Below are 26,306 nucleotides of genomic sequence, written 5' to 3'. Positions count from 1 at the left end.
ATATCATAAAAGTGCAATTTTTTTTATCTTTAATTTAGCCCCTTAAAAGCAAGCGCTCTGGCACTTTACATGCTCCACACCATGTTTTATAATCTTTCAGAAGTTTAATTAATTACGTTTAACAAATATGGACGGGTTAATGTACTGCATATACAGTAGATTGTGAATTTCTACAGAGAACTTTACATGATTTAAAGAGCAATCTCAGAATGTGCACATCACCACTGTAGCGCTTATGCATCAACACACAATATTTGATAATCTTTCAAAAGTTTATCTTAATGAGGTTTTTTATCATTAAAGTTGAAGTCTAATTGTTCACTATATATATTTAGATATATTAGGGCTCAAAACAAAAACAAAAACGTTATGTTCTCTGTAGTTTAGTCGTCCACATGAAAACTTCACTTTGAAAGTCAAAATCCAGACTAAAATCCCTAATAATAACATCATTTACTACGATGTGTGTGCATTAACCTTGTTAATTAAAAACGAATGTGACACAACTTGAACTTCATCACTTTATATTCCACATAAGGGTCGCGGTGCTGCTCCCAGATTATCTAGGGTGAAAATTAAGTTTTCATTTTATGATAATTATTACACAGTCACACCTGTAACTTAGTGTGTCCAATTAACCTCTGCATGTTTTTGACCATGTGGGAGGAAAATCTGGAGAAAATCCACAATTGTGACGTTAATTGGACATAAATAGGTGTGCAGCGTGAATGGCTCTTTGTATGTTGGCTGTGCGATGGACTGGTGACCTGTTCAGGTTATAACCCACCTTTTTGTCCTATATGTCCATTGTAACATCAACAAACAGCGTTACACAGCGGGAGTAGTGGTTAGTGCTGTTGGCTTGCAGCAAAAAGACCCGGGTTCACAATCCGGTTTGGAATAAGAGCCTTTCTGCATGGTGTGTACATGGGTTTTCTCTCTCTGATTGGCACGAGCGGCCCCTTGACTTTCATGTGGAGGATGAAAAACAGGCAATGGCAGCTAAAATGAAACTGTTCCCAATTTATAAAGGAGTTCTTCTAGTCAAAGTGTGGGAGCACTTTAAATTTGTAGCATTGGTATTTTTTAACATAAATAGAGGGAAAACATTACTTTTTAAAACATAAGATCATAATTAAAATTTAAAATCCTGCCTCCCTTTGTCTGAACTGACACTATATAGCACCCGAACTCCCCATATAGTGTGTGTCGTTCCTCTTATTTCCGGCCTTGTGCCCTCAGCTCCCTCCCACCCGCCCTCGTCTCTCTCTATATACCACACTCCCTCTGCCTGCCTCACATGCAGGTAATGATGACAGGGGAAATGGGTTCAATGCAATGGTTCAATGAGCAGCCCGCCCCGGGGCCATGACAGCTCTAAAGAGGCAGGAGTTGGGAAATAAATGACATTTAGGGAATAAGGCACATTTTGCATGAAGTGACATTTAGTTGGCGAGGCGTATTATTTTTTTTTTTTTGAATGAGGTGAAACACGTCCCGCAAAAGAACCGGGGCAGACATTGACAAGTGTTTTGATGTTTTAACGCTCTACACTTTATCAGTGTGAATGTCAAATGGCGCACGGGGGCCACGAGACTGGAAGGTTAAAAAGTAAGTGACGGCTTTGTTGGGAGGAAGTTTTTGGGAGGGGGTTTCTGTCCTTGTCCAGCAGCTGCAAGGATGGATTAAGATTAGATTGAGAGACACGTAATGACATGTAACGATCATGGACTGTTGATCTCTTTCAGTACAGACTGAGGCTTGGTGAGACTAATAAACCAACAAATCATACACTGCAAAAACAGCCCTACTAGAAAGAAGACAACAATTATTTTTTCTTGTTTTAAGAAAATGAATCTGCTCAGCTCGAATGCAAATCCAGCACTTTAATGTGCCATAAAATGAAGGAAAACGGGTCAAAATCTGACAAAAGTTAAGACAGTTGTCTTAGATTTCTTTTCTTTCTTTCTTTTCTTATTTGCACACTCAACAATCTATGATTGTTCATTTCACTACTGCATTTAACACTTACACACCAGTAGTGAACACACAAATCAGGAGCAATTGGAATTTCCTGCAAACCATTGTTTTTTTCTCACTTACTGGTTATTAAAGCCTCTGTTAAGACAAACTTTTATATATACATTTTAAAATCTTATTGTATTTTTCTTATGTAAAAACAAAAATGAAATGAGAACAACCTCCCAGACACATCTGCAGAAGAGGTTTGAGCATCAAACACAGTGAAGTCAGGCATCAAGCACGTCACATCACACGACTGCTGCCCCATTAAGATACAGTTAATCAAGGCATATTTTAGGCTGTTTATATATGAGGCATTTGTGGGTTCATAAAGTTGAATAAAGTCAGAGTGGACTCTCCAGGAGACAAAAAAAAGTTGTGGTAGAAATTTCCAAACTGCAACAGATGGTGAATTTGGATGAGGTTGTGTGTAAATAAACCACAGTCCATGCAAGAATGGACATTTTTTAATGACTTTCAATATAATATTTATGTCTACAACTGTCAATTTGGCAATGGTGTCAGCTGGTCAACAAATCTGGGTGACACTAACGTTTGGTCATCTCATCTGAGTTGCAGTTTAATTTCAGTCTCCTCCATCTTCAAACTCATGTAAAATCACAACAATCAATACTTTAAATGTTGTCTTTTTACCATAAAAATCCAAAACGTTGAAAAATATTGTCTTGACTGCAGGGAGATCTGAACTCCATTTCTCCTCTAAACTGCAAAAACAACTTTACTTCTTTTCTTTTAAACAAATGCAGCAGTAAAGAAGATGACTTTGATCTGTTTGGTGCGCGCGAGCGCTCATATGCATGACAGCCTGCATATCCAGGCGTCCATATCCATTCATTTCACCTGTCAGTATGGCTACATGACAAGAGGTCAGGCCCCTCAAGATCAAATATTTTTCTTACTAAATGACGGATTTATTAGACAAATAAGTTGTCCGCCTGACTCTGAAGCCTCTGTGATTGAAATATACCCCTGTGTCAACAGCGTCGCCTCTCAAACCGGGTCCCGGGCGATGGAGGGCTGCCACCGCGGATTACCGAGCAAATATGAGTGGGAAATGAGTGCAGATCTGGGGGATCTAACCATCCACATCCCCCCGGTTTGACATTTCCCGTCTAAAGGCCAACCTCCCCTGCGCATTGTTAGATCAACGGAGCCCTCGCTGGGAGCTCGCATTTATTTATTTATTTATTTAATTATTTATTTATTTATTTAAGTCACTGGATTTTATATATATATATATATGTATATATATATATATATATATATATATATATATATATATATATATGTATATATATATATATATATATATATATATATATATATATATATATATATAAAATCCATCCATATATATATATATATATATATATATATGTATATGAAGGGTATTTGCCCATTCTTAAAATAAATCAACGCAGTACATGCGCGCTCTCTTTTTTTTCTCTTTATAATGTGCTGGTAATTATTAATAATGCAATGCTGCGTTCACGGGCCCATTCCCTTCCGTTCACAGCTGCGGTTACACACACACACACACAAAAACTGTCGTAAATCTACTGCGTTACCACAACACGCGATGAAATCATTATTTTTTGGCGACGCTGCGTCACTCATGGAAAAAACTCTCTCGTCTTCTCGTCTGTCAGGAATCCAATTTCCCTTTATTTACATCCACAGTACAGATTAATTACCGCCCCGGACCAAAGTAGCCTGGAGGAATTAAAGTTATGAGATGTTTGGGTACATATGCATGCAGCCATGCAGGCTCCATGATAAACACATCCATCACGGCCGATATGCGAGGGGGCGAGGAGAAGAGATAGTACCGGAAATAAATAAAAGTGTTAAAAAAAACAAAAACATTGTTACATAATAATAATAACTATATTAATAATAATAACAAGGCCTGTATGAAAGTGTGATGGGGCTCCAAGGCCTTGTCTTTTTAATGTTTATGCTTTTATGTGATATAAAAATACTATATCCCTTCCAATACTGCTGTTATTGTTAATATAAAAATAATAATAATAATGATATCTGCACGTTTTTATGTAATTGTAAATTTAAGATTGTTTCGGTTCCAAATGGGATATACAATATCGATACAGGCGCTGCAGTCTCTGTATCGATGTTGCTTCGGGGGCTATGGTTATGATTACGATATCGGTGAAGTTGCTGCCGATGATGAAAATCTCGCTGTGATTAATAGAGGAGTGTGTTGTAGCGGAGGCTGACATATGGCAGGCGCAGCAGCTGGGGACGGAACCTCAGGCTTCCCCCGCGGCCATTAACATATTAGAGGCTATTGAGCAGGCAGACAGTCCCTGACTGCAGCCATGATGCAGCGGCCTCCATAACACACACACACACACACACACACACACAGGGAGAGAGAGGGAAAGAGAGACAGAGAGAGAGAGAGAGAGAGAGAGAGAGAGAGAGAGAGAGAGAGAGAGAGAGAGCAGCCCAGAGCCTTCAATAATGCATCTCCCACTCCTCACCTCCATCCGCCAACGGAGCTGTTCATGGTGCTGAAATGACTGCCCTGTACTGTATATGAGGTGGCGCGCGCACTGGGTGCTGGTGCTGGTGCTGGTGCTGATGCATGGAGCGCGTGCAGAGTGTTGTTATTGTTGGCTGATTAAAAAACAAACGAAAAAAACACAACAGTAACTTAATAGGTAAAAAAAAAGCAACACAGAGACAGAGATAGATAGATAGATAGATAGATAGATAGATAGATAGATAGATAGATAGATAGATAGATAGATAGATAGATAGAAATCTAAAAATATCAGCTAAGCATGAAAACACATTTTCCCGTTTCTTTGTTTTTCCTGCGAAACTTTTAATTACATTGCGGGGAATTGCTTTGCTTCGCCATATAAATAAACCCCTCTGTTTGTCCACGTGAAAAACACTGAGTCTGTTTCTGAGCGACGAAGACACAAACATCACAGGCCTCACTTTACGCACACGCTCTTCTGTCCACGTGACCACACAGTTCCAAACCTCTGATGCCTCTGTGACAATATTATCTTTACACATCAGCAAACCGTGATTAATATTGCATCACCTGCATTTACACATGTATTTGTAGTTTATAAATGCAGCCGGAAGTTGGGGGGGGGGGAGTTAAATGCACAGAAGTATTTGGAGAACAGTTGGCACTGGACCACTGGACGGGTCATCTTCAAAAGAAAATAAGAAGAAAAACAATGAAAATCAACTTTTTGTTTCTGTAATCTCTCTCTCTCCCTCCCCTCTCTCTCTCCCCCTCATTCTCTCTTCCCTCTCTCCCATTAAATGTTAATGGTCAGGTCTGCAGTGTCAACACAGAGAAAGACAACTTCATCTTAGTTAATTAAGAATTCCAGACAAACAAATAAATCATGGGTTTGTGTCATAGCTTATATGTCCCGCCAAAAATATATGATGTGCTATATATATATATATATATATATATATATATATATATATATATATATATATATATATATATATATATATATATATATATATATATAGCACATACATGATATTTAAATGCATCTAAAACAAAACAAAACAAATTATTTAACGAAAATTAACCCCTGGGTCTGACACAAATTACTATAAATTATAAATGCATTATAATCAACTATACTTGTATTTGTATAGGGTTTTAAAAGGTTTAACATCCTGACAATCACTCAAAATCTTTTTTTCTTTTTTCTTTTTAAATCCCAAAATGTTTTCGACAGCAGGCCGTTTAATTTGATCCAATTCCAAAAAAAAAACAAACAAAAAAAAACGAATTTAACATGATGCATTCATCGAAAATCAAATAACGTTTCAATTCAGATATGAAGATGTGGGTAAACATGAGCTCGTTCAGCAAACAGGAGGCCAATCACGACCAGAAAACATATCATTTTTTTGTTATTTGAATTTTTTTTATTATTATTGTTATTTTTTAAATGTATTGGAAGGTTAGTGGAACACACCTCCCTGGTGGATTTTGGCTTACAGGATGAACAGATAGCACTGAAAGTAAAGAGGACAACAGAGGAGCAGGAGAGTTAGTATGACAGAGGGGGAAAGGAGACAGTGGGACATTTCTCTCTCTCTCTCTCTCTTTTTGTTTTTGTTTTTGTTTTTTGTTTTTCCTCCATGATGCTCATCATCACGTCGCTGCAGGGTGTGTTTTTTTTTCTTCTTCTTTTTTTTGTAAACATACTCGTGTGCAACAAAGTAAAAAAATAAAATAAAATACTTACACAACGTTTTCCCGTCGAACAATTAACACGACAAACAACGTGGTGATTGATTCTTCATGTGAAAACAGGCTTTTTTTTTTAAACAGTAACTCACACCATCCACAAAATAACCAGGACTGTCAGTGTGTACGCAGTGATAATGCATAGTGTTTGCACTGCAAATTCGATTGATTTTCCTTTAGTTGGTAGTATTATCATTATTATTATTATCATCAATAATAATAATAATAATAACAATAATAAAAATAATGTAATCCCTCTCTTTGATGAAGCAGACAAGACTAGACCTTCTGGCTCTGTTTGAAACTAAAACCAATCATTTGATGTATTTTCCAAAAACACCTCTGATAAGTGATAAAGTGAAGTCTGTACATACACAAACCGTTTGAAACCTAAAGGGTCCTTTTGTGCAAATTCAAAATAAATAGATCTATAGATGTGACAGCCTACAGAGGCCCAATTACTGCCCGTGATTTAAGGATTTCATGCAGGCCCTAATGCTCTCTCTCTCTCTGTATCTTTCCTTTTTTTCGTTATAGCCATAAATGCAACATAATTTGAGTGAATAGCAGCCTCCAAAGAAGAATAAATAAATAAATAGATGAATAAATGAACAGATTCATGAATTATTTCTATAGCAACAACGACAAAAAAAACAGAAAAGGAAAAAAAAAACACAGTTCAACAATCAATGAGGTAATTCGTAAATGGCTATACTTCAAAATAAAAAAAGGCCTATTAGGGAGAAAATAACTCGCCAATTACCTCTGTGTCTGTCCACGCGTGTTCTCAAAAGGCAAAACTTTTCTCCCCACTCGTCACAACTGTTGTTTTTTTTGTTTTTTTGTGTGTTTTTTTTGTTTTTTTGCATACTTCACATTCACCAATAACGTGAAAATAAACAGGATATAAGTGTATGAAGCCTTGGTAACATCATGAAGTCCACTGTGCGCCAACGTGTAAAATCGCTGGAGACAAAAGACTGAAAGTGGTGTCTTTATCATCATTATTAGTATTCATATTAATGTCCCTTGGTCCCCAAATTCAGCCACACAACTTTTTAGTTTTTGTTTGTTTGTCTGTGTTTTTCCATCAGTGGGCGGCGGAAAATTTCAACCGCTTCTGTTTCTGTCTTTGGTTGCAAAACCACACTCGCACCACGTTTTTTTTCAGGTCCAACTTTTCCGCTATGGCTGCGATTTTCTCGGACGAGGGCCGCGGCTGCACGGCGAAGTAAGCCTCCAGAGACCGTTTCTCCGGCGCCGCTATCGACGTCCTCTTCCGCTTCTTCTCGCCGCCGTTGAAAATGTCCGGTTTGCTCATTTTCTCCCTCTGCGCGCCCTCGGCCTCCTCCAGCCAGGCCTGCAGGATGGGCTTGAGCGCAATCATGTTGTTGTGGGACAGAGTTAACGACTCGAACCGGCAAATTGTACTTTGGCTCAGTGAGCCCACGCCGGGGATTTTCAGGCTCGCGAGCGCGCCTCCCACGTCCGCCTGCGTCACCCCGAGCTTGATCCTCCGCTGCTTGAAGCGCTCCGCGAACGCCTCCAGCTCCCTTGGGTCCGTGTCCGAGTCATTGATTGAGGGCATTCCGACGTTCGTGAGTCCCGGGCCGCCTTGACTCCCCGCGTGGTGGCCCGGTAAGAGGCCGTGATGGGTGAGAGGCGAGTTCATGCTCATGGCCTGGTGTGAGAGGTGAGTGAGGCCGTGCATGTGAGAGTGCGGGTGGCCAGAAGGGGTAGAGATGAGCCCGCCGCCGCCTCCACCGCCTCCGCCGCCGCCGCCTCCTCCTCCGCCGGTCCCGTCGTGCGCACTGGACATGAGAGCGAGGGACGGCGAGGTGATGTGGTCCATGATGTCCGGCGGCTCCAGGTTCTGGTGGTGGTGGTGGTGATGGTGGTGGTGGTGGTGAGCCAGCGGGACAGTGGACGTGGACGAGCACGGCACCGTGGCCATCGTGTGGTAGGTGGCGTCGGGCTTGAACGGATGCGTCTTGCCCTGGGACACTGCGATGTCCACGGCCGCCAGAGCCTCAGCCCGCGCCAGGAGCGTCTCATCCAAGCTCGCGAATATGTTGCTCTGCAGCTGCAACAGCGATGTTTTTAAAAAAGGGGGGCAGGAAAATAAAGGTGGAGGAGGAAACATGTCAGTCTGGACATTTGGCAACGCACACAAAAAAACATTTGGAATATTCCTTTAGAAGCAGCAAGTCATAAAAATTAAAGAAAGCATGCGTTAAAAAAAAACAACAACAACAGAGCGAGATCACACACGTCCGAGTGATCGCATGAAAAAAACATAAAGCGCGCGTTCTGGCTGAATGTGCCTTGGAGCAGCTCTTGATTTTACGCGCAGCCTTTCAGCGCTACAAGCGAGGAAAAAAAAGCACGGAATGGAACTTTTTGTGAATGGTTAGGGATTATTTACCTGTGGAGTTTGTAGACAGGCTCTCCTTATAGCTTCCGAGCTGGAGTGCAGGGTGGTGTACTTGGGTTCGGATAGCGAGGGATGCATGGCGAAGTGGTGCGGCTGTTTGCTGTTCATGGACATCATCTTGGCGAGCGTCTCCAATTAAAGTGCACGAGAAAGAAGAAGAAGGAGAAGGAGAAGAAGAGGCGGCAAGAGCTGGAAAACAGTCATAGATGCAACACACTGGTCCTTTTGCCTCTCCAGTAACGATGCGGTTGCAGCCAGTGTGTGTGTGTATGTGTGTAAAAGTGTATGTGTGTGTATGTGTGTGTGTGTGTATAGTGCAGCCTCGAGCCCGGAGATCACAGAGATGCCTGCAGTCTCTCAGACGCACTTATCTGTCTACTGTTTCCCACTGCTGGGGATGAGAGAGGCTCTTACACCTGAGCGCCTCAGATCTCGTCGAGCCCCTGCCCGAGTGCTCTCGCGAGACATGCGCTGCCAGAGCAGTGAACAGGCTGACAAATAAAAAAAAAAAAACTGCTCACAGGGCAGGCAGTAACATCTGGAGACTAGACGCTTGAGGTTTTTTTTTTTAAAGGCGCACTCTATCCAGTCACAACATCTTAAGGCCTGATTTTTGACTTTATTGAGCTGGAATTGTTTATTTTATCCGTTTTTACTTGACTTTAAAACATCTGATTTTAGGAAATTGTTTTCCCACAATGACTGATAATGAAAATGTGCCAAAAAGGGGGTGGGGTGTGCTCAATATTCACCCTAATTCATATCTCCATCCATCCAGATACAAAACTGACCTCCAATTGTTTGATTTGGTGTCATTTTAGACTTGACTGTATGTTATTATTTTTTATTTACATTGTTAATTGCACTGCGTTTTGAAATCACAAGTGATACTGTATTTATGAGTGATGCATATACATTCTTTAATTAACATGACATCAAAGTCATGATTATTTACTGCTTTGTAAGTGAACAAACACTTCTTTCACCTAATTCTGAATATTAGAATTTTGAATTAGATTATATTTGACATAATTAACGAATGGGCCACAGTTAACATTACCTAAGAACCAAACCTGACTTGACTTTATATTATATTACTGGCAAAAGCATGTGTGAGTTTATTATTTACATAGTTGAAGAGGCGCTACTTTGTCATAAACTGACAGTAAATTACATCACAAATGATATATGTTCTTGATAATATATCTCGTGAACAAATGCATCATGATAAGGGCACTTTCACCAATAAATCAAATAATTTTGAATTAGACAAAACCTAACTAATAACCTATAGTTAACTTGATCTTGAGGTACATAGAGAGTGCACCTTTTGTTCAGTGGTCAATATTCCTGATGTGTCAGCGGAGTGATACGTCTTGGATTAGCAGTAAAGACTCAAGACATTATTTACTGTTAAGTAATTCAATTAACTTTTCAAAACTGTGCTGCTCAGTGTCTCGAGGTCGGATCTTCCACTTAACTACCTCAAATTGTTTACTTAAGATCCATCATTCTATTATTTACAGCGTTCAAGAGGGACTACTTTCTCTCAGCCTGCACCTGTTGACAAGTTTAAGTGACGTGTCAGCGGAGTGATACGTATGATCTAAAGCTGTGAATTAATCAACTAATAAACAGAATTCACTTTTGACATCTTCGCTGATCTTTGGGTTAATGGCCTCAAATCGTTCACTTGAAATCAATTCTGTGTTATGCATTGGCAAAATCCTGCATGATTCCATTATTTACAACAAGTTTTACAACAGAGGCACTACTTTCTGTTAAGTGGTCAGTGCGCCCATGTTTGTTCCGTGTCAGCGGAGTGATACGTAGAATGAACAGGTTTACACTTAAAATTGAGTCCCGAGACGTAAGTGAACAAATATCATCAATCTGATTTCTTGAAACTTGAACTAAATTGATTAAAAATTGTGTCAAAAAGAGGTGATAAAACACACGTGTGTTCAAAAGCCTCCAGGTTCAGTTAAATAACATAAACATGGACGCACAAATGTGGATAAAAGACATTTATATATATTTTATTTTATCGGCGTTATGAGTTATCCACAGTGTATCTTACGGTCTTTTTTTTAAGTTACCGTTTGTGTGCAAAGGCTGTTAAATAGTGTCTCACTGTAGCGTCTCTCATCTTAGCCACTGAAGTAATGAGGCCTCGTCATTAAAGGCCATCATCGCCCGATGAGCACTAAACAAATTGATTTAATACACCAGCGTAACCTCGCGCACGGTCCTCACCTAAATTAATTAATCCCAATGAATTAACACTTCATTTATTCAACCCACAACGGTGACGCAATTAAATTTTCATGCGGCGATTAGAGAGGTATGTGAAATATACATGGTATCGTTAAATTTGCATAATAAATGAGGCGCGCGCTCCCTCGCCCTCCCGACAATGGAGTTTAAAGAGCGCGTGTGTGCGGTCTCTAATGTGAGTTGCTATAGGCTACAGCAAAGCTTTTAGACGATGGTTTTCCCCGACTTTTTAATGGCAGCAGATTAATAATTGTTAGTTTAATGTAATGCAAATCATCGGGAAAAGTAGAACAAAAGAAAGTGAAATGATAAAAAAAAAAAACATTGGCTGGTCTACTAAATATTAAACTCTATGCATTTCAAATGAAAACCAATAAAATACAGTTGAATTAAAATTCACCACAAAATATTAGGTCAGTCACATGCCTGAATGATTCAAGTTGTCTTAAAATCTCAAAGAGATGAAATAAAATGTATAAAAAAAAATGAGTGAAGCTTCATTGCATTAATATTTTATTTCCTATTACAGTGCTACACAGCAATATTTAATTCAAAATGTCATTATTTTGCACAATAGTCATTGTTCGTCCATCTCCAGTATTGCATATCATCACTAAAGGATGGCCATGTTTGCTAAATAGCTTAACACGCCATCAAAGTGGGCTGAAACAATTTCAGCAACAAAAGTGATGCACTACAATAAAACAGTCAGACTGTCAAGACCAGCCTTAAAGAGATAGTTCAGTTTCTAGCACAGTTTTCACACCTACTTTCAGCCTGGCAACTGGACACTCACGCTCACATAGCTGCCTTCAAGGACAGAAGGAGACATGTTTGTTGCTTCATCTTCCTCTGTGACCACCTTTTCCACCTGGAAACACACATTTGTAACTGTCCAGCACCAAACCCCACAGAGAAAACCAGTGTTTTTAGTGCACCAGGACACAGAAGCTGCTGGTCTACTGCTGCCGCTTTCAGAAAGTCTGTGCCACTTGGGCAAACAAAGGCTTTAAACACCACAGTCACATGATAACAGTTGAATTTACTGACAGAGGCAGCAATGGATAAACACCGTCTGTGTGCCATGACATAAAAATCCCTAATTTTCTCCATGGACTTTGGTGTGGGAGAGTGAGTGGTTTAAAAAGTGGTTTCTCAGACAGAAAAAGGCAAGAAAATGCAGGGAAAGTATTGAGGGTCTTTTATCAAGTGACTTAAAAAAGGATTAATTTTCTGACCTCAATTATGTCTGTTATCAGTGAGCGTGAGTGTCTCGTGTCCAATGTCAATCACCCATACAACCGAACTACAAAATACCTGAACTACCCCTTTAAAAGAGCTATTCAACAGCTAACCAGACCTACAAGTAGACTACACACAGAAAAACTATCCAACAAAAAGAGACAATAAGTTAAACCAGATCTTCACATGTACAAATGTATATATGAAGAAACCTAGGGTTAAAGTTACCTTCCATGTGTGGCTGTGAGTCGACGGCACTTTGTAGAACTTTCACATTAGCTTTGAAAGTTTCGTGGGACTGTTTGAGTTAAATGGACTGTGAGACTTTCTCTTTGTTGGCTGACTAATGATGAGAGCATGTTTGTCTCTTGGTGTGTTTACAGGCTTTCCACTGCAGCTGGAGAAGGAGGAGGAGTGATCCAAGTGATCGTGATCGGCATCTTTACTTGGAGTGGCAGAGCAAGAGGGACTGGGTTTATTCTCCTCCAGCGAATCAAACAGCAAATCAAAAGAGAGTTCTTCAGTCTGAGAGGGCGCATCATCATCTGCACGGCCACTAACATGAGCCTGGCTCTCCTTACCTGACACTACTGCTGCAAAAGCTCCATCTTTTGGAGAATCTCCGTCATTCAAGGCGTCATCGGGGTCATCGCATGGTTGGTGGTTTAACGCAAGTGTGTCGACATGGTTTGACAAAGCATTGGGGCAGGTTCGTGGTTCTGGGACCAGAGTGTTGTTCAAATCTGTGGCAGGAGAAGAGACCAGGGAGGGCTGGGACCCTCGGCTGCTGGAGCTCTCTCCATCCAGCATCATGGAGTCTAACTCCGAGATTTTGTCCAGGTAAGCTGCGTCCATGGAGGCCTCGCTGGACATCTGGAAACAATCAGACTCATCATCTACCTCGATGGTAGATGTTGAGGCTTTAACATCTACCACAACGGTAGATGGTGAGGCTTTAACAGAGCTTTCTTCACTTGGACCTGGACACGGTTGGTCATTACTATCAGAGTTTGATCTCTGCCAACCCCCCCAGAGGACAGACTTTGAGGGTTCAATGTCAGCATTTGGAGACACGGCTTTGGGGAATTTATCAAGGCTTCTGAACTGGTTCTCTTTGGGGCCGTTATTCTTATCAATACATGGAAAATCTTCAAAATCTAGCTTCCTCAGATAAGACACAGGTTTGAATGATACCTTTTTCTCATGGATGCCGGGGCTTCTCAAAGTCAGGGAACGGAAAGCAGAGGATGGAGTGGTAGGCAAAAAGTCAGAGGAAGCACTTTCCAAGTCCTCGTTTTTCTTATCTGCTGCGAGATTCTTATTCAGCACTCTGTGGTCTGCAGAGGACATGAACATCAAACCAGGGTTTCTGGAAAATGTTCGAGATTCGGTCTCTGGATTGCTGCAGATCAACGCCCGCTCGTTGTCACTCAGGCTCCTCATCATCATGCTGATCTTCTGTTGCTGAGTGAGAGCGTCCGACCCGGACTTGCTGCTCCCACTGGCTTCATGCGCTTCAGAACATCTACTCTCACACTTTCTGACCTGAGACTCCAGGTCCTCGATGTACTGGTCACTGCGCTCCAGGGCCTTCTTTAAGTGGTCCACGTCACGCTCATACTGCTGGATTTTAGCTTCCAGTGCTGCCACTGTGTAACGTCCAAACCTGGGGAAAGATCATTTCATGATCATGAGCCTTTAAATATCTGAGGTTCAGTATGACGATTTGGAAGTGAAGGAAAACCAAGAAATAAATTCTATCAAATCTTAACTTTTTATTTTGAAATCAGACAACCAGCCATTTTCACAAAGAAAACCCTGAACTGAAACCAAGCTACTTCATTGTACCTCATCTGTCTTGGTGTCTGACTTAAAAACCCCTGTTCAGACCTGGTATTGGCATCTGTCCTGAGATCCAATCACAGTCAGATCATGCCAAGTACTAGTCTTTGCAGGCGACGCCACAATATTAACTCTGAACGAAATCATTACCTTTTCTCATGGTCGTCATCCACTATCACTCACACAGACAGGTGTTGACAGAGGACACATCTGTATTATCAGACTTAAAAACATAATTTTGCTCTTGCAAACAGTCCAGATATTTGTATGTATTTGAATAAAGGGTTTAATACCACATACTGTATGAACATACTTAGCACAATCTTGCTGTGATCGGATCAAGGAGGACGGATGTTAATACCAGGTCTGAATCACATGCTAAATAAGACTAATTGACAAATCAAAGAAAGGATCAAAAGCTTTACCGTCATTAATTCAAGACAAAGACACTCACTTCTGAGGAGATCTGCTCGCCACCTCTGCTTTCAATCTCATGTTCTCTTGGACAAGGTCGATGTTTTGAGACCGTAGTGTTTTATTAGCCTGGGGGTGACAGAGTAACACACATGTGGAAGGTTTGGCCTATTTCACAAATATCAATCAAATATAGTTATTATAGAAACAGAATCTTCTTCAATAGCCGTACAATACCTAATTAATTAATTACACTTACATAACATACAGTAACTGCTCAGAGTGTTAGTAGATGTATGCCCACAAAGAAGTATAAACCAAAATGAATTGGTTTCACTCGGGAGCAAAAACACGTCTTTAATTATCTGCTACATATGGCAAATTACAAATGTGTTTTTTCTTAACACAGCTAAACATTTGTTCACACCAGGACTGCAAGGATTAATTGATTACTAATCAACTACTAAATAAATTGCCAACAAATGATCATTCCTGTTGTTTGTTTGTCTTAAATGAAATAAACATTTCTGATTTGAGCTTCTTAAATCTGAATATGTTCTGTTTTCTTTTTCTGCTCTACGACGTAAACTTAATGTCTTTGGTTTGTGGTCAAAAAACAAATAACCGTTTTGAGGTCTGAAAAAACACTGAACAAAACCTTCTGCATTTTATGACTAAAAGAACTTACTGATAGATGTAATAATTGACAAATTCATTTATTATTAACCAGTAGTTGCAGCACTAATTCATCTGTCTTTGCATGCAGTTACAGGGTAAATAAAGAAGGGTTGCAATAATTAATAATCAATAAATTGTTGAAACCTTGCATTATTTACCTACTTACCCACTATTTACCACTTTTTTGATGATTCCACCATCTTACATGTGAATATTTTGTGGTTTCTTTGCTCCATGTGACAAAGAGAACCGAATAATTTTGGTTTGTGAAATTCAGCATCTTATGGACCAAACAGCTAATTGGCTAATCGAGAAAATAAACAACAGATTAATCAATTATTAAAATAACCGTTGGTTGCAACCAGCGCTCAAATGACACCGTGACAGAGTACTACGAAAAAAACGTGTCAGTGTCTCTCACACGTCACGTCACGTCACTGTCATTTTCCTACTGCCTTACAAGCACAACAAGCAAGCAGACACCCGTGTGCAGAGGGAACGTAACAATAAAACGTAGGTGATTTGAGTGCAGCACTGCCATGCATGGGTGACAACAGCAAGAATATCTTTAGGTTTTGTGTGGAGACATTGACAAATGTTCGGAAATTGGTATGTAATGAGTGAAAAAACACACATATATTTGACGATTATTAGGTTACTGAAAGTGAACTTGCTCTCTGGGGTGAACACAGAAAAAGGCACATTTCTCCTTTGAAGATCAATATTGTTATGCAATGTATTGATTATTATAGGTTACATACCTCCTTTAGCTTATCCATATCCTGCTTCACTTTATCACAAACATCTGTGGCAGCGCGCAGCTTGTTAGTCCATTCTTCCAGGACTTGGGGGTCAACCCTTTTGTCACCTGTTTGCACTGTAGTAATGCTGCAGGGATCCAAAGCAGTCTTCAGCTGGGCCTCCAGACTTTGATTTTTTATTTTCAGTTCTTCATTTTCTCTGATGAGCCCGTCAATTTCTCCCTGTCAGAGAGAAATGGGGTAAAAATAAAAAGCATTACTTCCATACCGACATATTGTTGAGTTACAGCAACATAAAATACAGATTTTATATTGCAATAACCTAAAAGATGGACACCGAATGTTTTCTTTCACATAATCTGATCTGACATATCCAGTTGAAGCAGATTTTCAATAAACACTTTCAGCTCCAATATTTGTTAAATGAAATAGAAATGATTAGAGCTGCAACTAACAATTATTTTCATAATCGATTAATCTGTCGATTATTTTCCAGATCAATCGATGAATCGCTTGGTCCATAAAATATCAGTAAAAAAAAAAATCTCATCAAACCTGGAAATGATGATGTTCTCAAATGTCTCGTTTTGTCCACAAACCAACATTATTAACTTTTAATGATATATTTTTTATCCAGAGCAACGAAATGAAGAAAATACTCACATTTAAGAAGCTTGAACAATCGTAAATATTGTTTTAATCATGAAAAAAAGCTTCAAACGGATTAATTGATTATCAAAATAGTTGTCGATGATAAACTGCTCAACCAGATACCCAGAGACCATCATCATCATCATTGCACCCCTAATACATAATAACATCAGTTCTCATTTTAATAATTGTTACTTTATTAACTGCTAGTGTTAAGAGGATTTATAAACATACAGCACTCAGAGTAGGATGGAATAAACACTCCCTAAAACATGAGGAAGCTTTTAACTAAAATGTAATAATGTTACGTCAAGGCAAGCAGCCCAACTTAATTTCTGATATTAAATGCCAGAAACACAAGTTTGTCAAACCTGACTGGTGTCAAGTGTGGCTCTTTTTATTTACAATATTACCTACAGCTGAAAATGTGCATTGAGCATGCACAGATGTCCCTGGAACACGCACACATTTATGAGCCAGCTTAAAGATAGTATTTAGGTTATTAGACAGGCAGAAAAGCTGATGTGTCTAGGCATCAATGTCTGCTAGAGAACTAAACTCTACTTGTTATTGCTTTGCAACCATAAACTGTATAAACGATGAAATAATACCTCGTACTCCCGTAAAAGCAGTTCTCCTCTGGTTTTTCTGAGACATTTCCTCACGGATTGGCCCTCGCCGTGATCGCTTTCGTTGGTACCTCCTGTACAAGAAATACACAAGCACAGAATGGAACAATTGCACTGGACAAAGGTTTGGTAACATGGGGAGCTGCCCTTTTAAAACGGAGGTAAATGTTAACTGAAAAGCCCAAATTCAAGCACAGAAAATTGTCTTCCATTTGATGTAAGAACAAGTCTCAAATCTTCGTCCTTTTGGCCTTGCTTTAAGTGATATTTTAACCTTTTGGGAAATATACTCGTCAGTGTTCTTGGCCATGGCTGAAGGAGCGGACGTGGCCACTCAAATGTCCCTTTTCAGCACAAGGACTGTTGAAGTCCACATTGTTTTCCTTCTCTTAAGACTTTTTTATCCCCGTCAAACAAACGCTCTGTTGGCATTTCTTTTCTACAGACAGCCCACTACTTTCTGCATGAAAATCTTCTGGCAAGTCTGTTAGCCAGGGCAAAAGCAGAGCTTGGTTTCTGTAAACCATGGGAAAACTGTTAGATTTCAACAATTGGACAATTTGTCTCAGTTTCATGTCAATATTCTTTAAAAGATGTACTGTAGTTCCAAAGTATTTAAGGCAAAATGTTTCACCTTATTTTCACTGTCTGTTATTTACATCTGAAAACATTTGAATAAATAAAGTAATAGTGGTATATAAATGCACCTTTTCTGTATTTCAGTGCATGTCCAAAAGCAGCATACAATAAAAGTGCATTTAATATTTTAATTTTCACATTCTGACGCCTAAATATGGGCGTCTTGTTTGCTGTGGTTAGGGTTTGTGTCTCGATTGTTAGTTTAGAGATGAGCACTGCTCAGGAAAAACTGTATGTATGCTTCTTCATGTGTAAGGTAGAGTGGAGACAGCAGAATGAGTCCTTGTTAGGTGTTGTGGCATTATTAGTGTCACATGCAAAATAAAACCCTAATCCTCTAGCATTAAACACAGACTGTTATGAGAATCTGACAGTATGCTCAAATTCAGCAAAGGCATTATGGATTTGCTTAATTATTTTGAAACATCTGGGTAAAAAACTCCCCACTGAACACAATCTTTTTGAATATTTGGAACATAGTGTGTATGCTAAAATCTGAAATAATAACCTAAGTAATAAGTCCAGTTCAACTAAGTGAGGTAGCACTATCACTGCAGGGTAACAGGAATTTCTATAAACTGGAGGCATTTATGAAAAACAAAATTAAAGAAAGTTAAAAGCATTCTTCTTCCATGCGCTTTTCCACAATACAGTTCCAGCACGACACAAATTTGTTTTATACGACACAAACACACAAAGTGACTTGTAAAGTAGTTGTTTTCGGTGTACGGTATCATTAGACCCAGTTAATAAATAAGATTTGTTAAAATATGGCGGAAGGGGTTGTGATGCCGCTTGCTATCGCCAGTCTCGGCAGTGCTGTTGCTAAATAAAACCGAAATAAATCCTCTGATAAATGTAGTGATTTTAGACATTTTTATGCTATATGTTGCTTTTCGAAGTTTGGCAATGTTCGGTTTGATTCTTGTGTCAGACGTCACGACTTCCCGTGCCAATCAGTCTGTCGACGTTACATATAGTATTTGGTCAGCTTGCTTAGAACCTCACCAGAGTAAATACTATAAAAAGTACTATGTACTATCGCTAACATTCCATGTTGGAACTGTGTAGTGGAAAAGTGCCACTTGACATCAAATACAGGACTTTTTAAAAATGGACTCTCCTTGACCAATTCCCTCAAATTCAAGGAGTTGTAAGACAACAAGGGCACATCAACGGCGATAGAGCAATTTTCAAAAACTTTCAAGGATTTCAAGGACACATGGAATCTTGCTTTAATCATAACATAGCTTTGATAGCCTACATTTGGCCTTGATGTACCAAATACGCCTTTGGAAGTCTAGGCGCCAAATAAGAAGCTGCTTCTTCTAATAATTTCCAGCAGGCTGTGCATGGATAGGTGCAACACTGTCCTCCACAGTTTAAAGTTCTCAATCACAGTACAATCCGCTGACCCCTATTCAGAGTTTATATATCAAAGTTCTTTAAAAAGAGCAGTTAAAAGAGCTATAATCTGCAATGACATCAAAGCAATTTTTTTAACTATGATAAAGAGCTTTGAGCTGCGATGAAAAGAGGACGAAATGAGGGGATGAGAACTACGAGCTGCACTAAAGAATTTCGAAGTGAGATTAAGAACTTTCAACTGTGGAGAGCAGCGTCACATGTCTCAGGGTACAGCCTGCTGGAAATTGGAAGAAGAGGAAGCAGCAGGAAAATGAACGACTTCACAAATCTTACAATTGGCATCACAAAAAAGACAATGCAACGCAACCCATATAGCAATTCATTGCACCCACAGACGGAGACACAAAAGCAGGTACGGATTTTTGTCACCGTGGTGCTGCTCGAAATTCTGAATGAGTGCAATATTACAGACAAAAGCGGCAAAAGGTGGGTGAACCGACTAAAGTACTTGACAAACCGGGCCATGGAGGAACTCACCATCACTGATGGGTTCTATCCTAGAATTGAAAGTGCAAGGATAGTGGCGGATCGTTTATTTTGGGACCTGAAGTGCCATTATGGCAACAAAGCAAAACACCTGATTGCCACATCACCTCGTGTGGAGGCTGCCATCCTCAGGGGTTTGAAAGAGCATGTTCAGAGGCACCTAAGTCACGAGGAGGAGGACTACCACTGCCAAAACAAGTCTGAGATCGCCATGGTTTGCAGCATCTGTTGTGCAATTGTAGCCTCGGTTATCATCCTCGTTGTTTCATTTGTCTAATAACAGACCGCAGTCCAGACCAAGATGCCATCCAATCCAGAGGAACACAATAATGAAGAATTATCAACTTCCACAGAGTATTATCGGCCTCTCATAGATGACCAGATGACCTTCTACTGGACAAAAATGTAAAATGGCTGAGCAAAGGCAGTGTTTGGTGCACTTTTGGTCCATTGGAGAGGACAGTGCAGCTTTCTTGAATCTTCACAGCAGCTCACCCTGTTCATTCAGAACACAGTCATCATCACAGGTGTCAGTGGGCTCCTCAAAAGACAACACTTTAAGTGGGAAAATATTGGCCGTCTCCAAATGCAAAAGATTAAGCTCTGAGCAGATGGGTTATGGTGAGGGTTAGGGCCTGAAAGAGTGTTTTGGAGTGAGCCTACTGCTCTTTGGTTTAAGACCACTTTCCAAGATCTGAAGGAAGTAGCTCTGTACATCTTGACCAAGTTTAGCAAGCACATACTTTTCTTTGGTGTATTCCAGGCCAGACTAATACCTAGGCACTGTCAACTAGCATTTGTGCTCATCCCTACTACCTTGACCTCAAAAAAACAGGGTGGGATGAAAACGACACAGAATGGAAGAGAAAAGCAGGTGTTAACAATGTTTAGTTGCTAAAATATGTTGACATTGTCAGAAATTTGTTTGAAACTGTTAAGTGAATGGGAACTGACAAAGTAGCAACTAATTTACACTTTTTTTCATAAATTAGCATTTGTTTCAAGGACTTAGTAGGTATTTTATTTTTATCTGATGGGAGGGAATATTTTTATTTCAGTACTTACTTTTTATCCCTTCAAGTACATAACTGAGAATAAACATTGTTAAAATACTATTGCAGGGTGCTTCCTTTGATTTGACATTCAGTTATACACAAAAACTATTTAGGGCTGCAATGATTAATCATTATTAACCATGACTAAATTAACCACAATATTTCTGATAATTGATGAATTGGTTGAGTGTTTTCTTTTAATAAATGTACACCTTCTTAAATGTGATTATGTTCTAATTTATTTGCTCCATACCAAAGAAGTCACTAAAACTGAATAATTTGGTTTGTGCACAAAAGACATTTGAGAAAATCATCATTTCGAGGTTTGGGAAAAAACAAATCAACATTTTCCAAAAGATTCTGTTATTTTATGGATCGAACAACTATTTGATTAATCAGAATAATGACTGAAGGATTAATCAATTATGAGAACAGCATAAACCGTCACCATGTCGGTGTAAAAATGCACTGAATGTCATTGTATTTCTTTTCACTGTTTTCTTCTGTGTACTGGCCTCCTCTATTACACCCAGGTCAAGCTTGCAGGTGGGGAACTGTTGAACAGTGCCATTTTGGGTCCAGTTGAAGGTGTATATATGCGATAGCAATTCAACTATAGACTAGGAATAGGCAGGGGTATTCCATTATTCACTTGATTATGAAACATTGATCAGTTATGGTGAATATTCCTAATATATCAAAAACATACAGAACTAATCTTTCTGCAGCAACAATCATTTAGTTAGTGGACCTCATCTGTGTTTGCAGAAGTGATGAAATGTAAGAGGTTCCTTGAACACATCTCCTTAGCTGCTCTTGTCAGCTCAAAATGCTCTAAAACCTGAATAACTTATACTACCTCTCATGCACTGTGGATTAGAATATTTGACAAATACCACCATTGACTAGTCGAATAGTTTTCTGCTAGACATCCCTATGTCCAACCACACTTTGAGAAATTTAACTCAATAAAATTTAAGTCTATTTTTTAGTCTTAGTCCTGCTAACAATAATTCCATGTCACGCAAACTTACTGAGTGTTACTTTCTACTTAAAGTGTCTGTTTAGGTTGTTTTTATTGTACTTGTTAGGTTGTCTTATATGCTCCACAGCTATAAGGTGCACAGACAGCCGATTACAGAAGACATATCTTACTTTGAAATTACAATGTTTTGGGGTCAGTTCCATCCACCCTAGGTTGACTGGTTTTTGAGCTTATACATTTGTGTATTAATGGTCATTTAAACTGCTCATACCTGGGAAAGAAGCAGTGACCAAGCAACAGCCATCAGGGACACCGATGTGGCTTAGATTAATTTATATTATTATTTCTACACTAGCTTGTGTCTTGTTTTTTGTCTTCGATTTTGTTTGGCAAACTAGGAGTAGTAATAATACAGAGATAAACTTGACTGCAACTTTTAACAACAGGATTTACTTCACTAACATGATGACTCAGCTGTGAAAAGCTGCAGGCAGAGAAAGCCTCACATCAACACTGTCACTGCATGATCTTGTGCTTTGTGTGTTTTCTTTCTTCGTTTTCGTACCTTATTTGTGTCTATGGAGTTACTCACCAATGATTTGCCTGCAGGGGCTCTCTGTTGTGATGGGGACTCTGCAGGTGGGACACTGACTCGCTTTCTTTAACCACATTTCCATGCAGGACGAACAGAACACGTGGTGGTTGGCACAAATGACTGGCTGCCTGACCTACACACACACACACACACACACAAACAGAGTGAGAGAAAGTGGGACGTGTGTAGACTATTTAAGGTTGGTAATAAAGTTTATCAAAGCGTGGAAACACAGCATTAACAGTACTTGACTATCGCGGGCTAAAACATTTAGGTCACTCGGCAGTGAAAGCCGGTGTAAACATATCTGTGTGTGTGTGTAATGGCTGCCGCGCGTAAACGGTCTAAAAACAGCTCGGAAACTTACCTTTCCGAGACATATCTGGCACGAAATTGGCAAAGTCATAGAAAGGGTCGACGTCTGATAGTTAAAAGCCATGGTTTGAAGAAACAGACAGCACGAAAAACACAGTTGTCCCTAGGAAGTACAAATGTCCCACCATGTCCCGCTGCGCTGCGCGCCGAGTGCTACAACTACGGTAAGCCCCTCAGGCCAAAAAGGCGGCTTTAAACAAAGTTGCCAGATTGGGAGGAAGGCCACCAAATCTATTCGAAATTTCTGTCGGGAAGTTCACAATTTGGTTAGTTTATTTTTGAACGGACAGTCTGTGTATGTGCAATTGTAGCAGTTCACTGCAAAAACAGTCATAATTGAGAAAAATCCATATATTCTTAAATGGATTTTTCTCATTGAAAGAATATAATCTGCCGATTTTTGCTTGGCTTGAATACTTGAAAGTACCCTGCAAAACTGGCCACTTTCAGACTGTAATGTTCATTGAAATGAGGAAGAACAGGCCAAAAACTGGTTAAAATTTCAGAAAGAAATGTTGTTATGTTAGAAAAACAAGTGTGTAGTGGCATCTGAAGCAACAGTATGAAAGTCAAGCAAATATAAACGTAGAACCTTCATGGGAAAAAGGATTTGTGCAGTAAAGGGAAGTTGAATGGGGACAGGGACAATTGCAACTTTTCAAAGGTATCAGTGTTATTGGTCAAATCAAACTGTCAAATCTGGCAACACTGGAAACTTGCATTCAAAATAGCAGCTAGAAGATACAATTTTCCCCTTTATTGATAGTACAGTTTAGGTGTAATGTTTGACGTAATTATATTTTATGTTGAGAAACATATTTTATTAGGAATTAGACAACAATTGGATTAAAACGTGCTGAGTCAGCCTTTTCAAAGAGAAAGCCAACCTTTTCAGGTATGACTGTGAAATGTGAAATATCACTCTCTATTTAGCTCTGTTTTCATCTCAAACAAATCCTGGGGAATCTGATGCTTTTGTGTGTGCATTGATCAACTGTCTTATCTGGCTTGTTGGTGATTTGCTTGCTGTTTAGTGCCGTTTGAGTTTAAATCTGCAGTCAGAAACCGGGGTGGTTAGAGCACAAAATCAGGAATTTTGCTTGCTGAATCATCTTATGATTCTCTGCAGGTTTAAAACATAATAAGTAACGTTACACAGAGTGATCTCAGAGGAAAAAATCATGTACATGATGGTGTCATTAAAATGGTTGCAGCAAGTTGCAGCTGTTGTATGAAATCATTCAGTGATGTACACACAGTGTTGTAGAGGTTAACATTATTGCCTTACAGCAAGAAGGTCACTGGTTCAGACCCCAGCCTTTCTGGATATTTAAGTCATATAACCTGCTGCTGTTTTTAAACAACCAAATTCATAACTAAGAGCAGAGTTGACTTTTCTCAATTTATTATATCTCCCGATACACATCCAACCATGCAGGTTGAGAAAGAAACTTTACTCTTTAAAACAGCTGCATTCCCTCCATAAAAATCTATAAAGCTCTCTATACCAGGCATCCACAGGAATGTTGAAACCGGGGTATAATTTGCATGCCAAAGATTTAGGGATTAAAAAGTCAACCTGGAAAAACATAGTCCTATAAGAAATTACAAAGGGCAATAAAAATAAATGAATACATTTTGCACTCGCAGCACACGGAAGCTGCCGTGTGTGTGGGTTAAAATTAGCATGTAAACAAATATAGTTGTTCCTTGAGTTAACTTCTTCGTGTTATTTACGTACACAGTGGAGTTCTGGTAAAAAAAATAAAATTAAAAATTAAAGCGGTAGGGATTGTCAGTCCAGGATAGATATAAAGACCAACTTTTATTGTTATTCAATATTTTACACCAGTCCAATGCACATTTGAATAGAGTTATGCCGCAACTGACTCTCCAAGTGCAGGCATATAACATAAAATAATAATAATAAAAAGCAATAGATAAAATGTAAATAACTGTACAATAAAATTGTATAAATATACACTACAAAAAATACAGCACCATAAGCGTATGCATAATGTAAAGCACATGCATTGTATATTTCCACAGAAGTGTATTCAGTTTGGGTTTGTGTGTAAATGCTCTGGTTTTATATATTGATGACCAATTAAAGCTGCCTTACAATAGGGTTTTGTCATTCACCCATTCACACCCATTCGCTCACACAGGGCTGGCCCAAGCTTTCATAGGGCCCTAAGCTGAATTGGATTTGGAGAGGGCCCCACTTCAGAGTAGCCAGTTCTCATCTCTTTTTGATACAAATGTGACACAATGAATTGCATTAATTATAAATTTAAGTTGTGTTATTTACACCAAACCAATGTCTTTTGTTTAAAGGCAGTAACATCCCAAACGTGGTCTCATATTAATTTGCACATTTGTCTTCAAAGTGAAGCACGAACTGTGGCGATACTGAACTTTGAATTAAACAAGTAAACCAACAAGTTTCACGACTTTGGTTTTTAAAACCTAGAGCAGATGTGAAAATGTGCACTAAATGTCCAAAACTCCAAAATAAAACAAAATAACTCAAAATAAACACTGTTTAAGTATCCAAATATATCTAAAGATATCAAGATTTATGTTAAAAAAAAAAAACAACATGTCTCAACACACTATAGGGGCCCCCCAACAACCGCTAAGTTCGCTTATGCCTTGGCTTTGCACTCAGCCAGTCATACAGACACACATATGCAGACATGCGCCGCTGGTGTAGTGGTATCATGCAAGATTCCCATTCTTGCGACCCGGGTTCGATTCCCGGGCGGTGCAAGTTACTTTGAAGACTACTTCTATGTAGTTTATTCCTCTTTGGATAAAAAGCATCTGCTAAATGATTAAATGGAAAGGTAAAACACAGCACACACTGCCTGCATAGCCATCAGGAGCAAGGATTTGCAATGCAATTTGAATATTCTGAATTCCAGCACATGAGAGCTAGTGACATTAATGCAGGGTTCACTGCAGCAGCTGACAAGATGCATTCAAAGAACACAGGTACATTGCATCACTTCTGCCGGATCTACAGCTTGCTGAGCTTAGAGAAACAGCTTCAAGGTGCATTCAAGGAATCTCGTAAATTTCCTCACTTCTGCAAACACAAATAAATGACTAATTTACAACACAATGACTGACAAAGTAATTTATGAACATAGTTAGTTTTGGTTTCTCATATTTATAATCTTTCTATTGTTTTGAGTTCTGTTTCCCCAAAATTGGAACCTCAGGGCAATTTTCATCTCCACTGATGTGGTTATGTTTGTGGCCAAGTTTGTTCATGAACAACATAAATTCAAATATTCTGGGGGAGTAGGTTATGGTCCAAGAAACTTTAAGAAAATGATGCTCTCTCTAGTTTATTACATATCAAATAAATAAATAAATAAAACTAAATTACTGACAGCACTTTCATTCTTTAAAAACTCGCAGATGAACAATCTAATTTATAACTACCTATACTGAGCGAGTTAATATTAGCATATTTTCCACTACAAATATTTCAAATTAC

At 39.2% G+C, this 26,306-nt stretch overlaps 2 protein-coding genes and 1 non-coding gene across 3 annotated transcripts; 1 reads left to right on the top strand and 2 right to left on the bottom strand.

Moving 5' to 3' along the window:
- Positions 1-6,169: 6,169 nt before the first annotated feature.
- On the bottom strand, positions 6,170-9,160 carry pou4f1 (POU class 4 homeobox 1). The gene is made up of 2 exons (XM_044029662.1): positions 8,733-9,160; positions 6,170-8,390 (listed from the first exon to the last, which is right to left on the bottom strand). The coding sequence occupies exons 1-2, from the start codon at positions 8,856-8,858 to the stop codon at positions 7,398-7,400; spliced, it is 1,119 nt and encodes a 372-aa protein (XP_043885597.1). The 5' UTR covers positions 8,859-9,160; the 3' UTR covers positions 6,170-7,397.
- A 2,354-nt stretch (positions 9,161-11,514) lies between these two features.
- obi1 (ORC ubiquitin ligase 1) lies at positions 11,515-22,962 on the bottom strand. The gene is made up of 6 exons (XM_044031075.1): positions 22,791-22,962; positions 22,421-22,556; positions 17,218-17,309; positions 15,956-16,177; positions 14,557-14,645; positions 11,515-13,926 (listed from the first exon to the last, which is right to left on the bottom strand). The coding sequence occupies exons 1-6, from the start codon at positions 22,860-22,862 to the stop codon at positions 12,531-12,533; spliced, it is 2,007 nt and encodes a 668-aa protein (XP_043887010.1). The 5' UTR covers positions 22,863-22,962; the 3' UTR covers positions 11,515-12,530.
- A 2,537-nt stretch (positions 22,963-25,499) lies between these two features.
- Positions 25,500-25,570, top strand: trnag-ccc. Its single transcript has one exon. It is a non-coding gene; the product is annotated as a tRNA-Gly (tRNA).
- The last annotated feature ends 736 nt before the right edge of the window (positions 25,571-26,306 follow it).

Source organism: Solea senegalensis, linkage group LG7, assembly GCF_019176455.1.
Source record: "Solea senegalensis isolate Sse05_10M linkage group LG7, IFAPA_SoseM_1, whole genome shotgun sequence".
NCBI classification, from domain to species: domain Eukaryota; kingdom Metazoa; phylum Chordata; class Actinopteri; order Pleuronectiformes; family Soleidae; genus Solea; species Solea senegalensis.
This window is presented reverse-complemented; position numbering and strand designations above follow the sequence as displayed.

Coding starts and splice junctions, on each gene's coding strand:
- pou4f1 (XM_044029662.1), bottom strand. CDS start 8,858: ATGATGTCCATGAACAGCAAACAGCCGCACCACTTCGCCATGCATCCC. Junction 8,391..8,732: donor CCTGTCTACAAACTCCACAG/GTAAATAATCCC, acceptor TCGCTGTTGCAG/CTGCAGAGCAACATATTCGC.
- obi1 (XM_044031075.1), bottom strand. CDS start 22,862: ATGGCTTTTAACTATCAGACGTCGACCCTTTCTATGACTTTGCCAATT. Junction 22,557..22,790: donor GCCAGATATGTCTCGGAAAG/GTAAGTTTCCGA, acceptor GTGTGTGTGTAG/GTCAGGCAGCCAGTCATTTG. Junction 14,646..15,955: donor ATATGGATAAGCTAAAGGAG/GTATGTAACCTA, acceptor TGTCACCCCCAG/GCTAATAAAACACTACGGTC.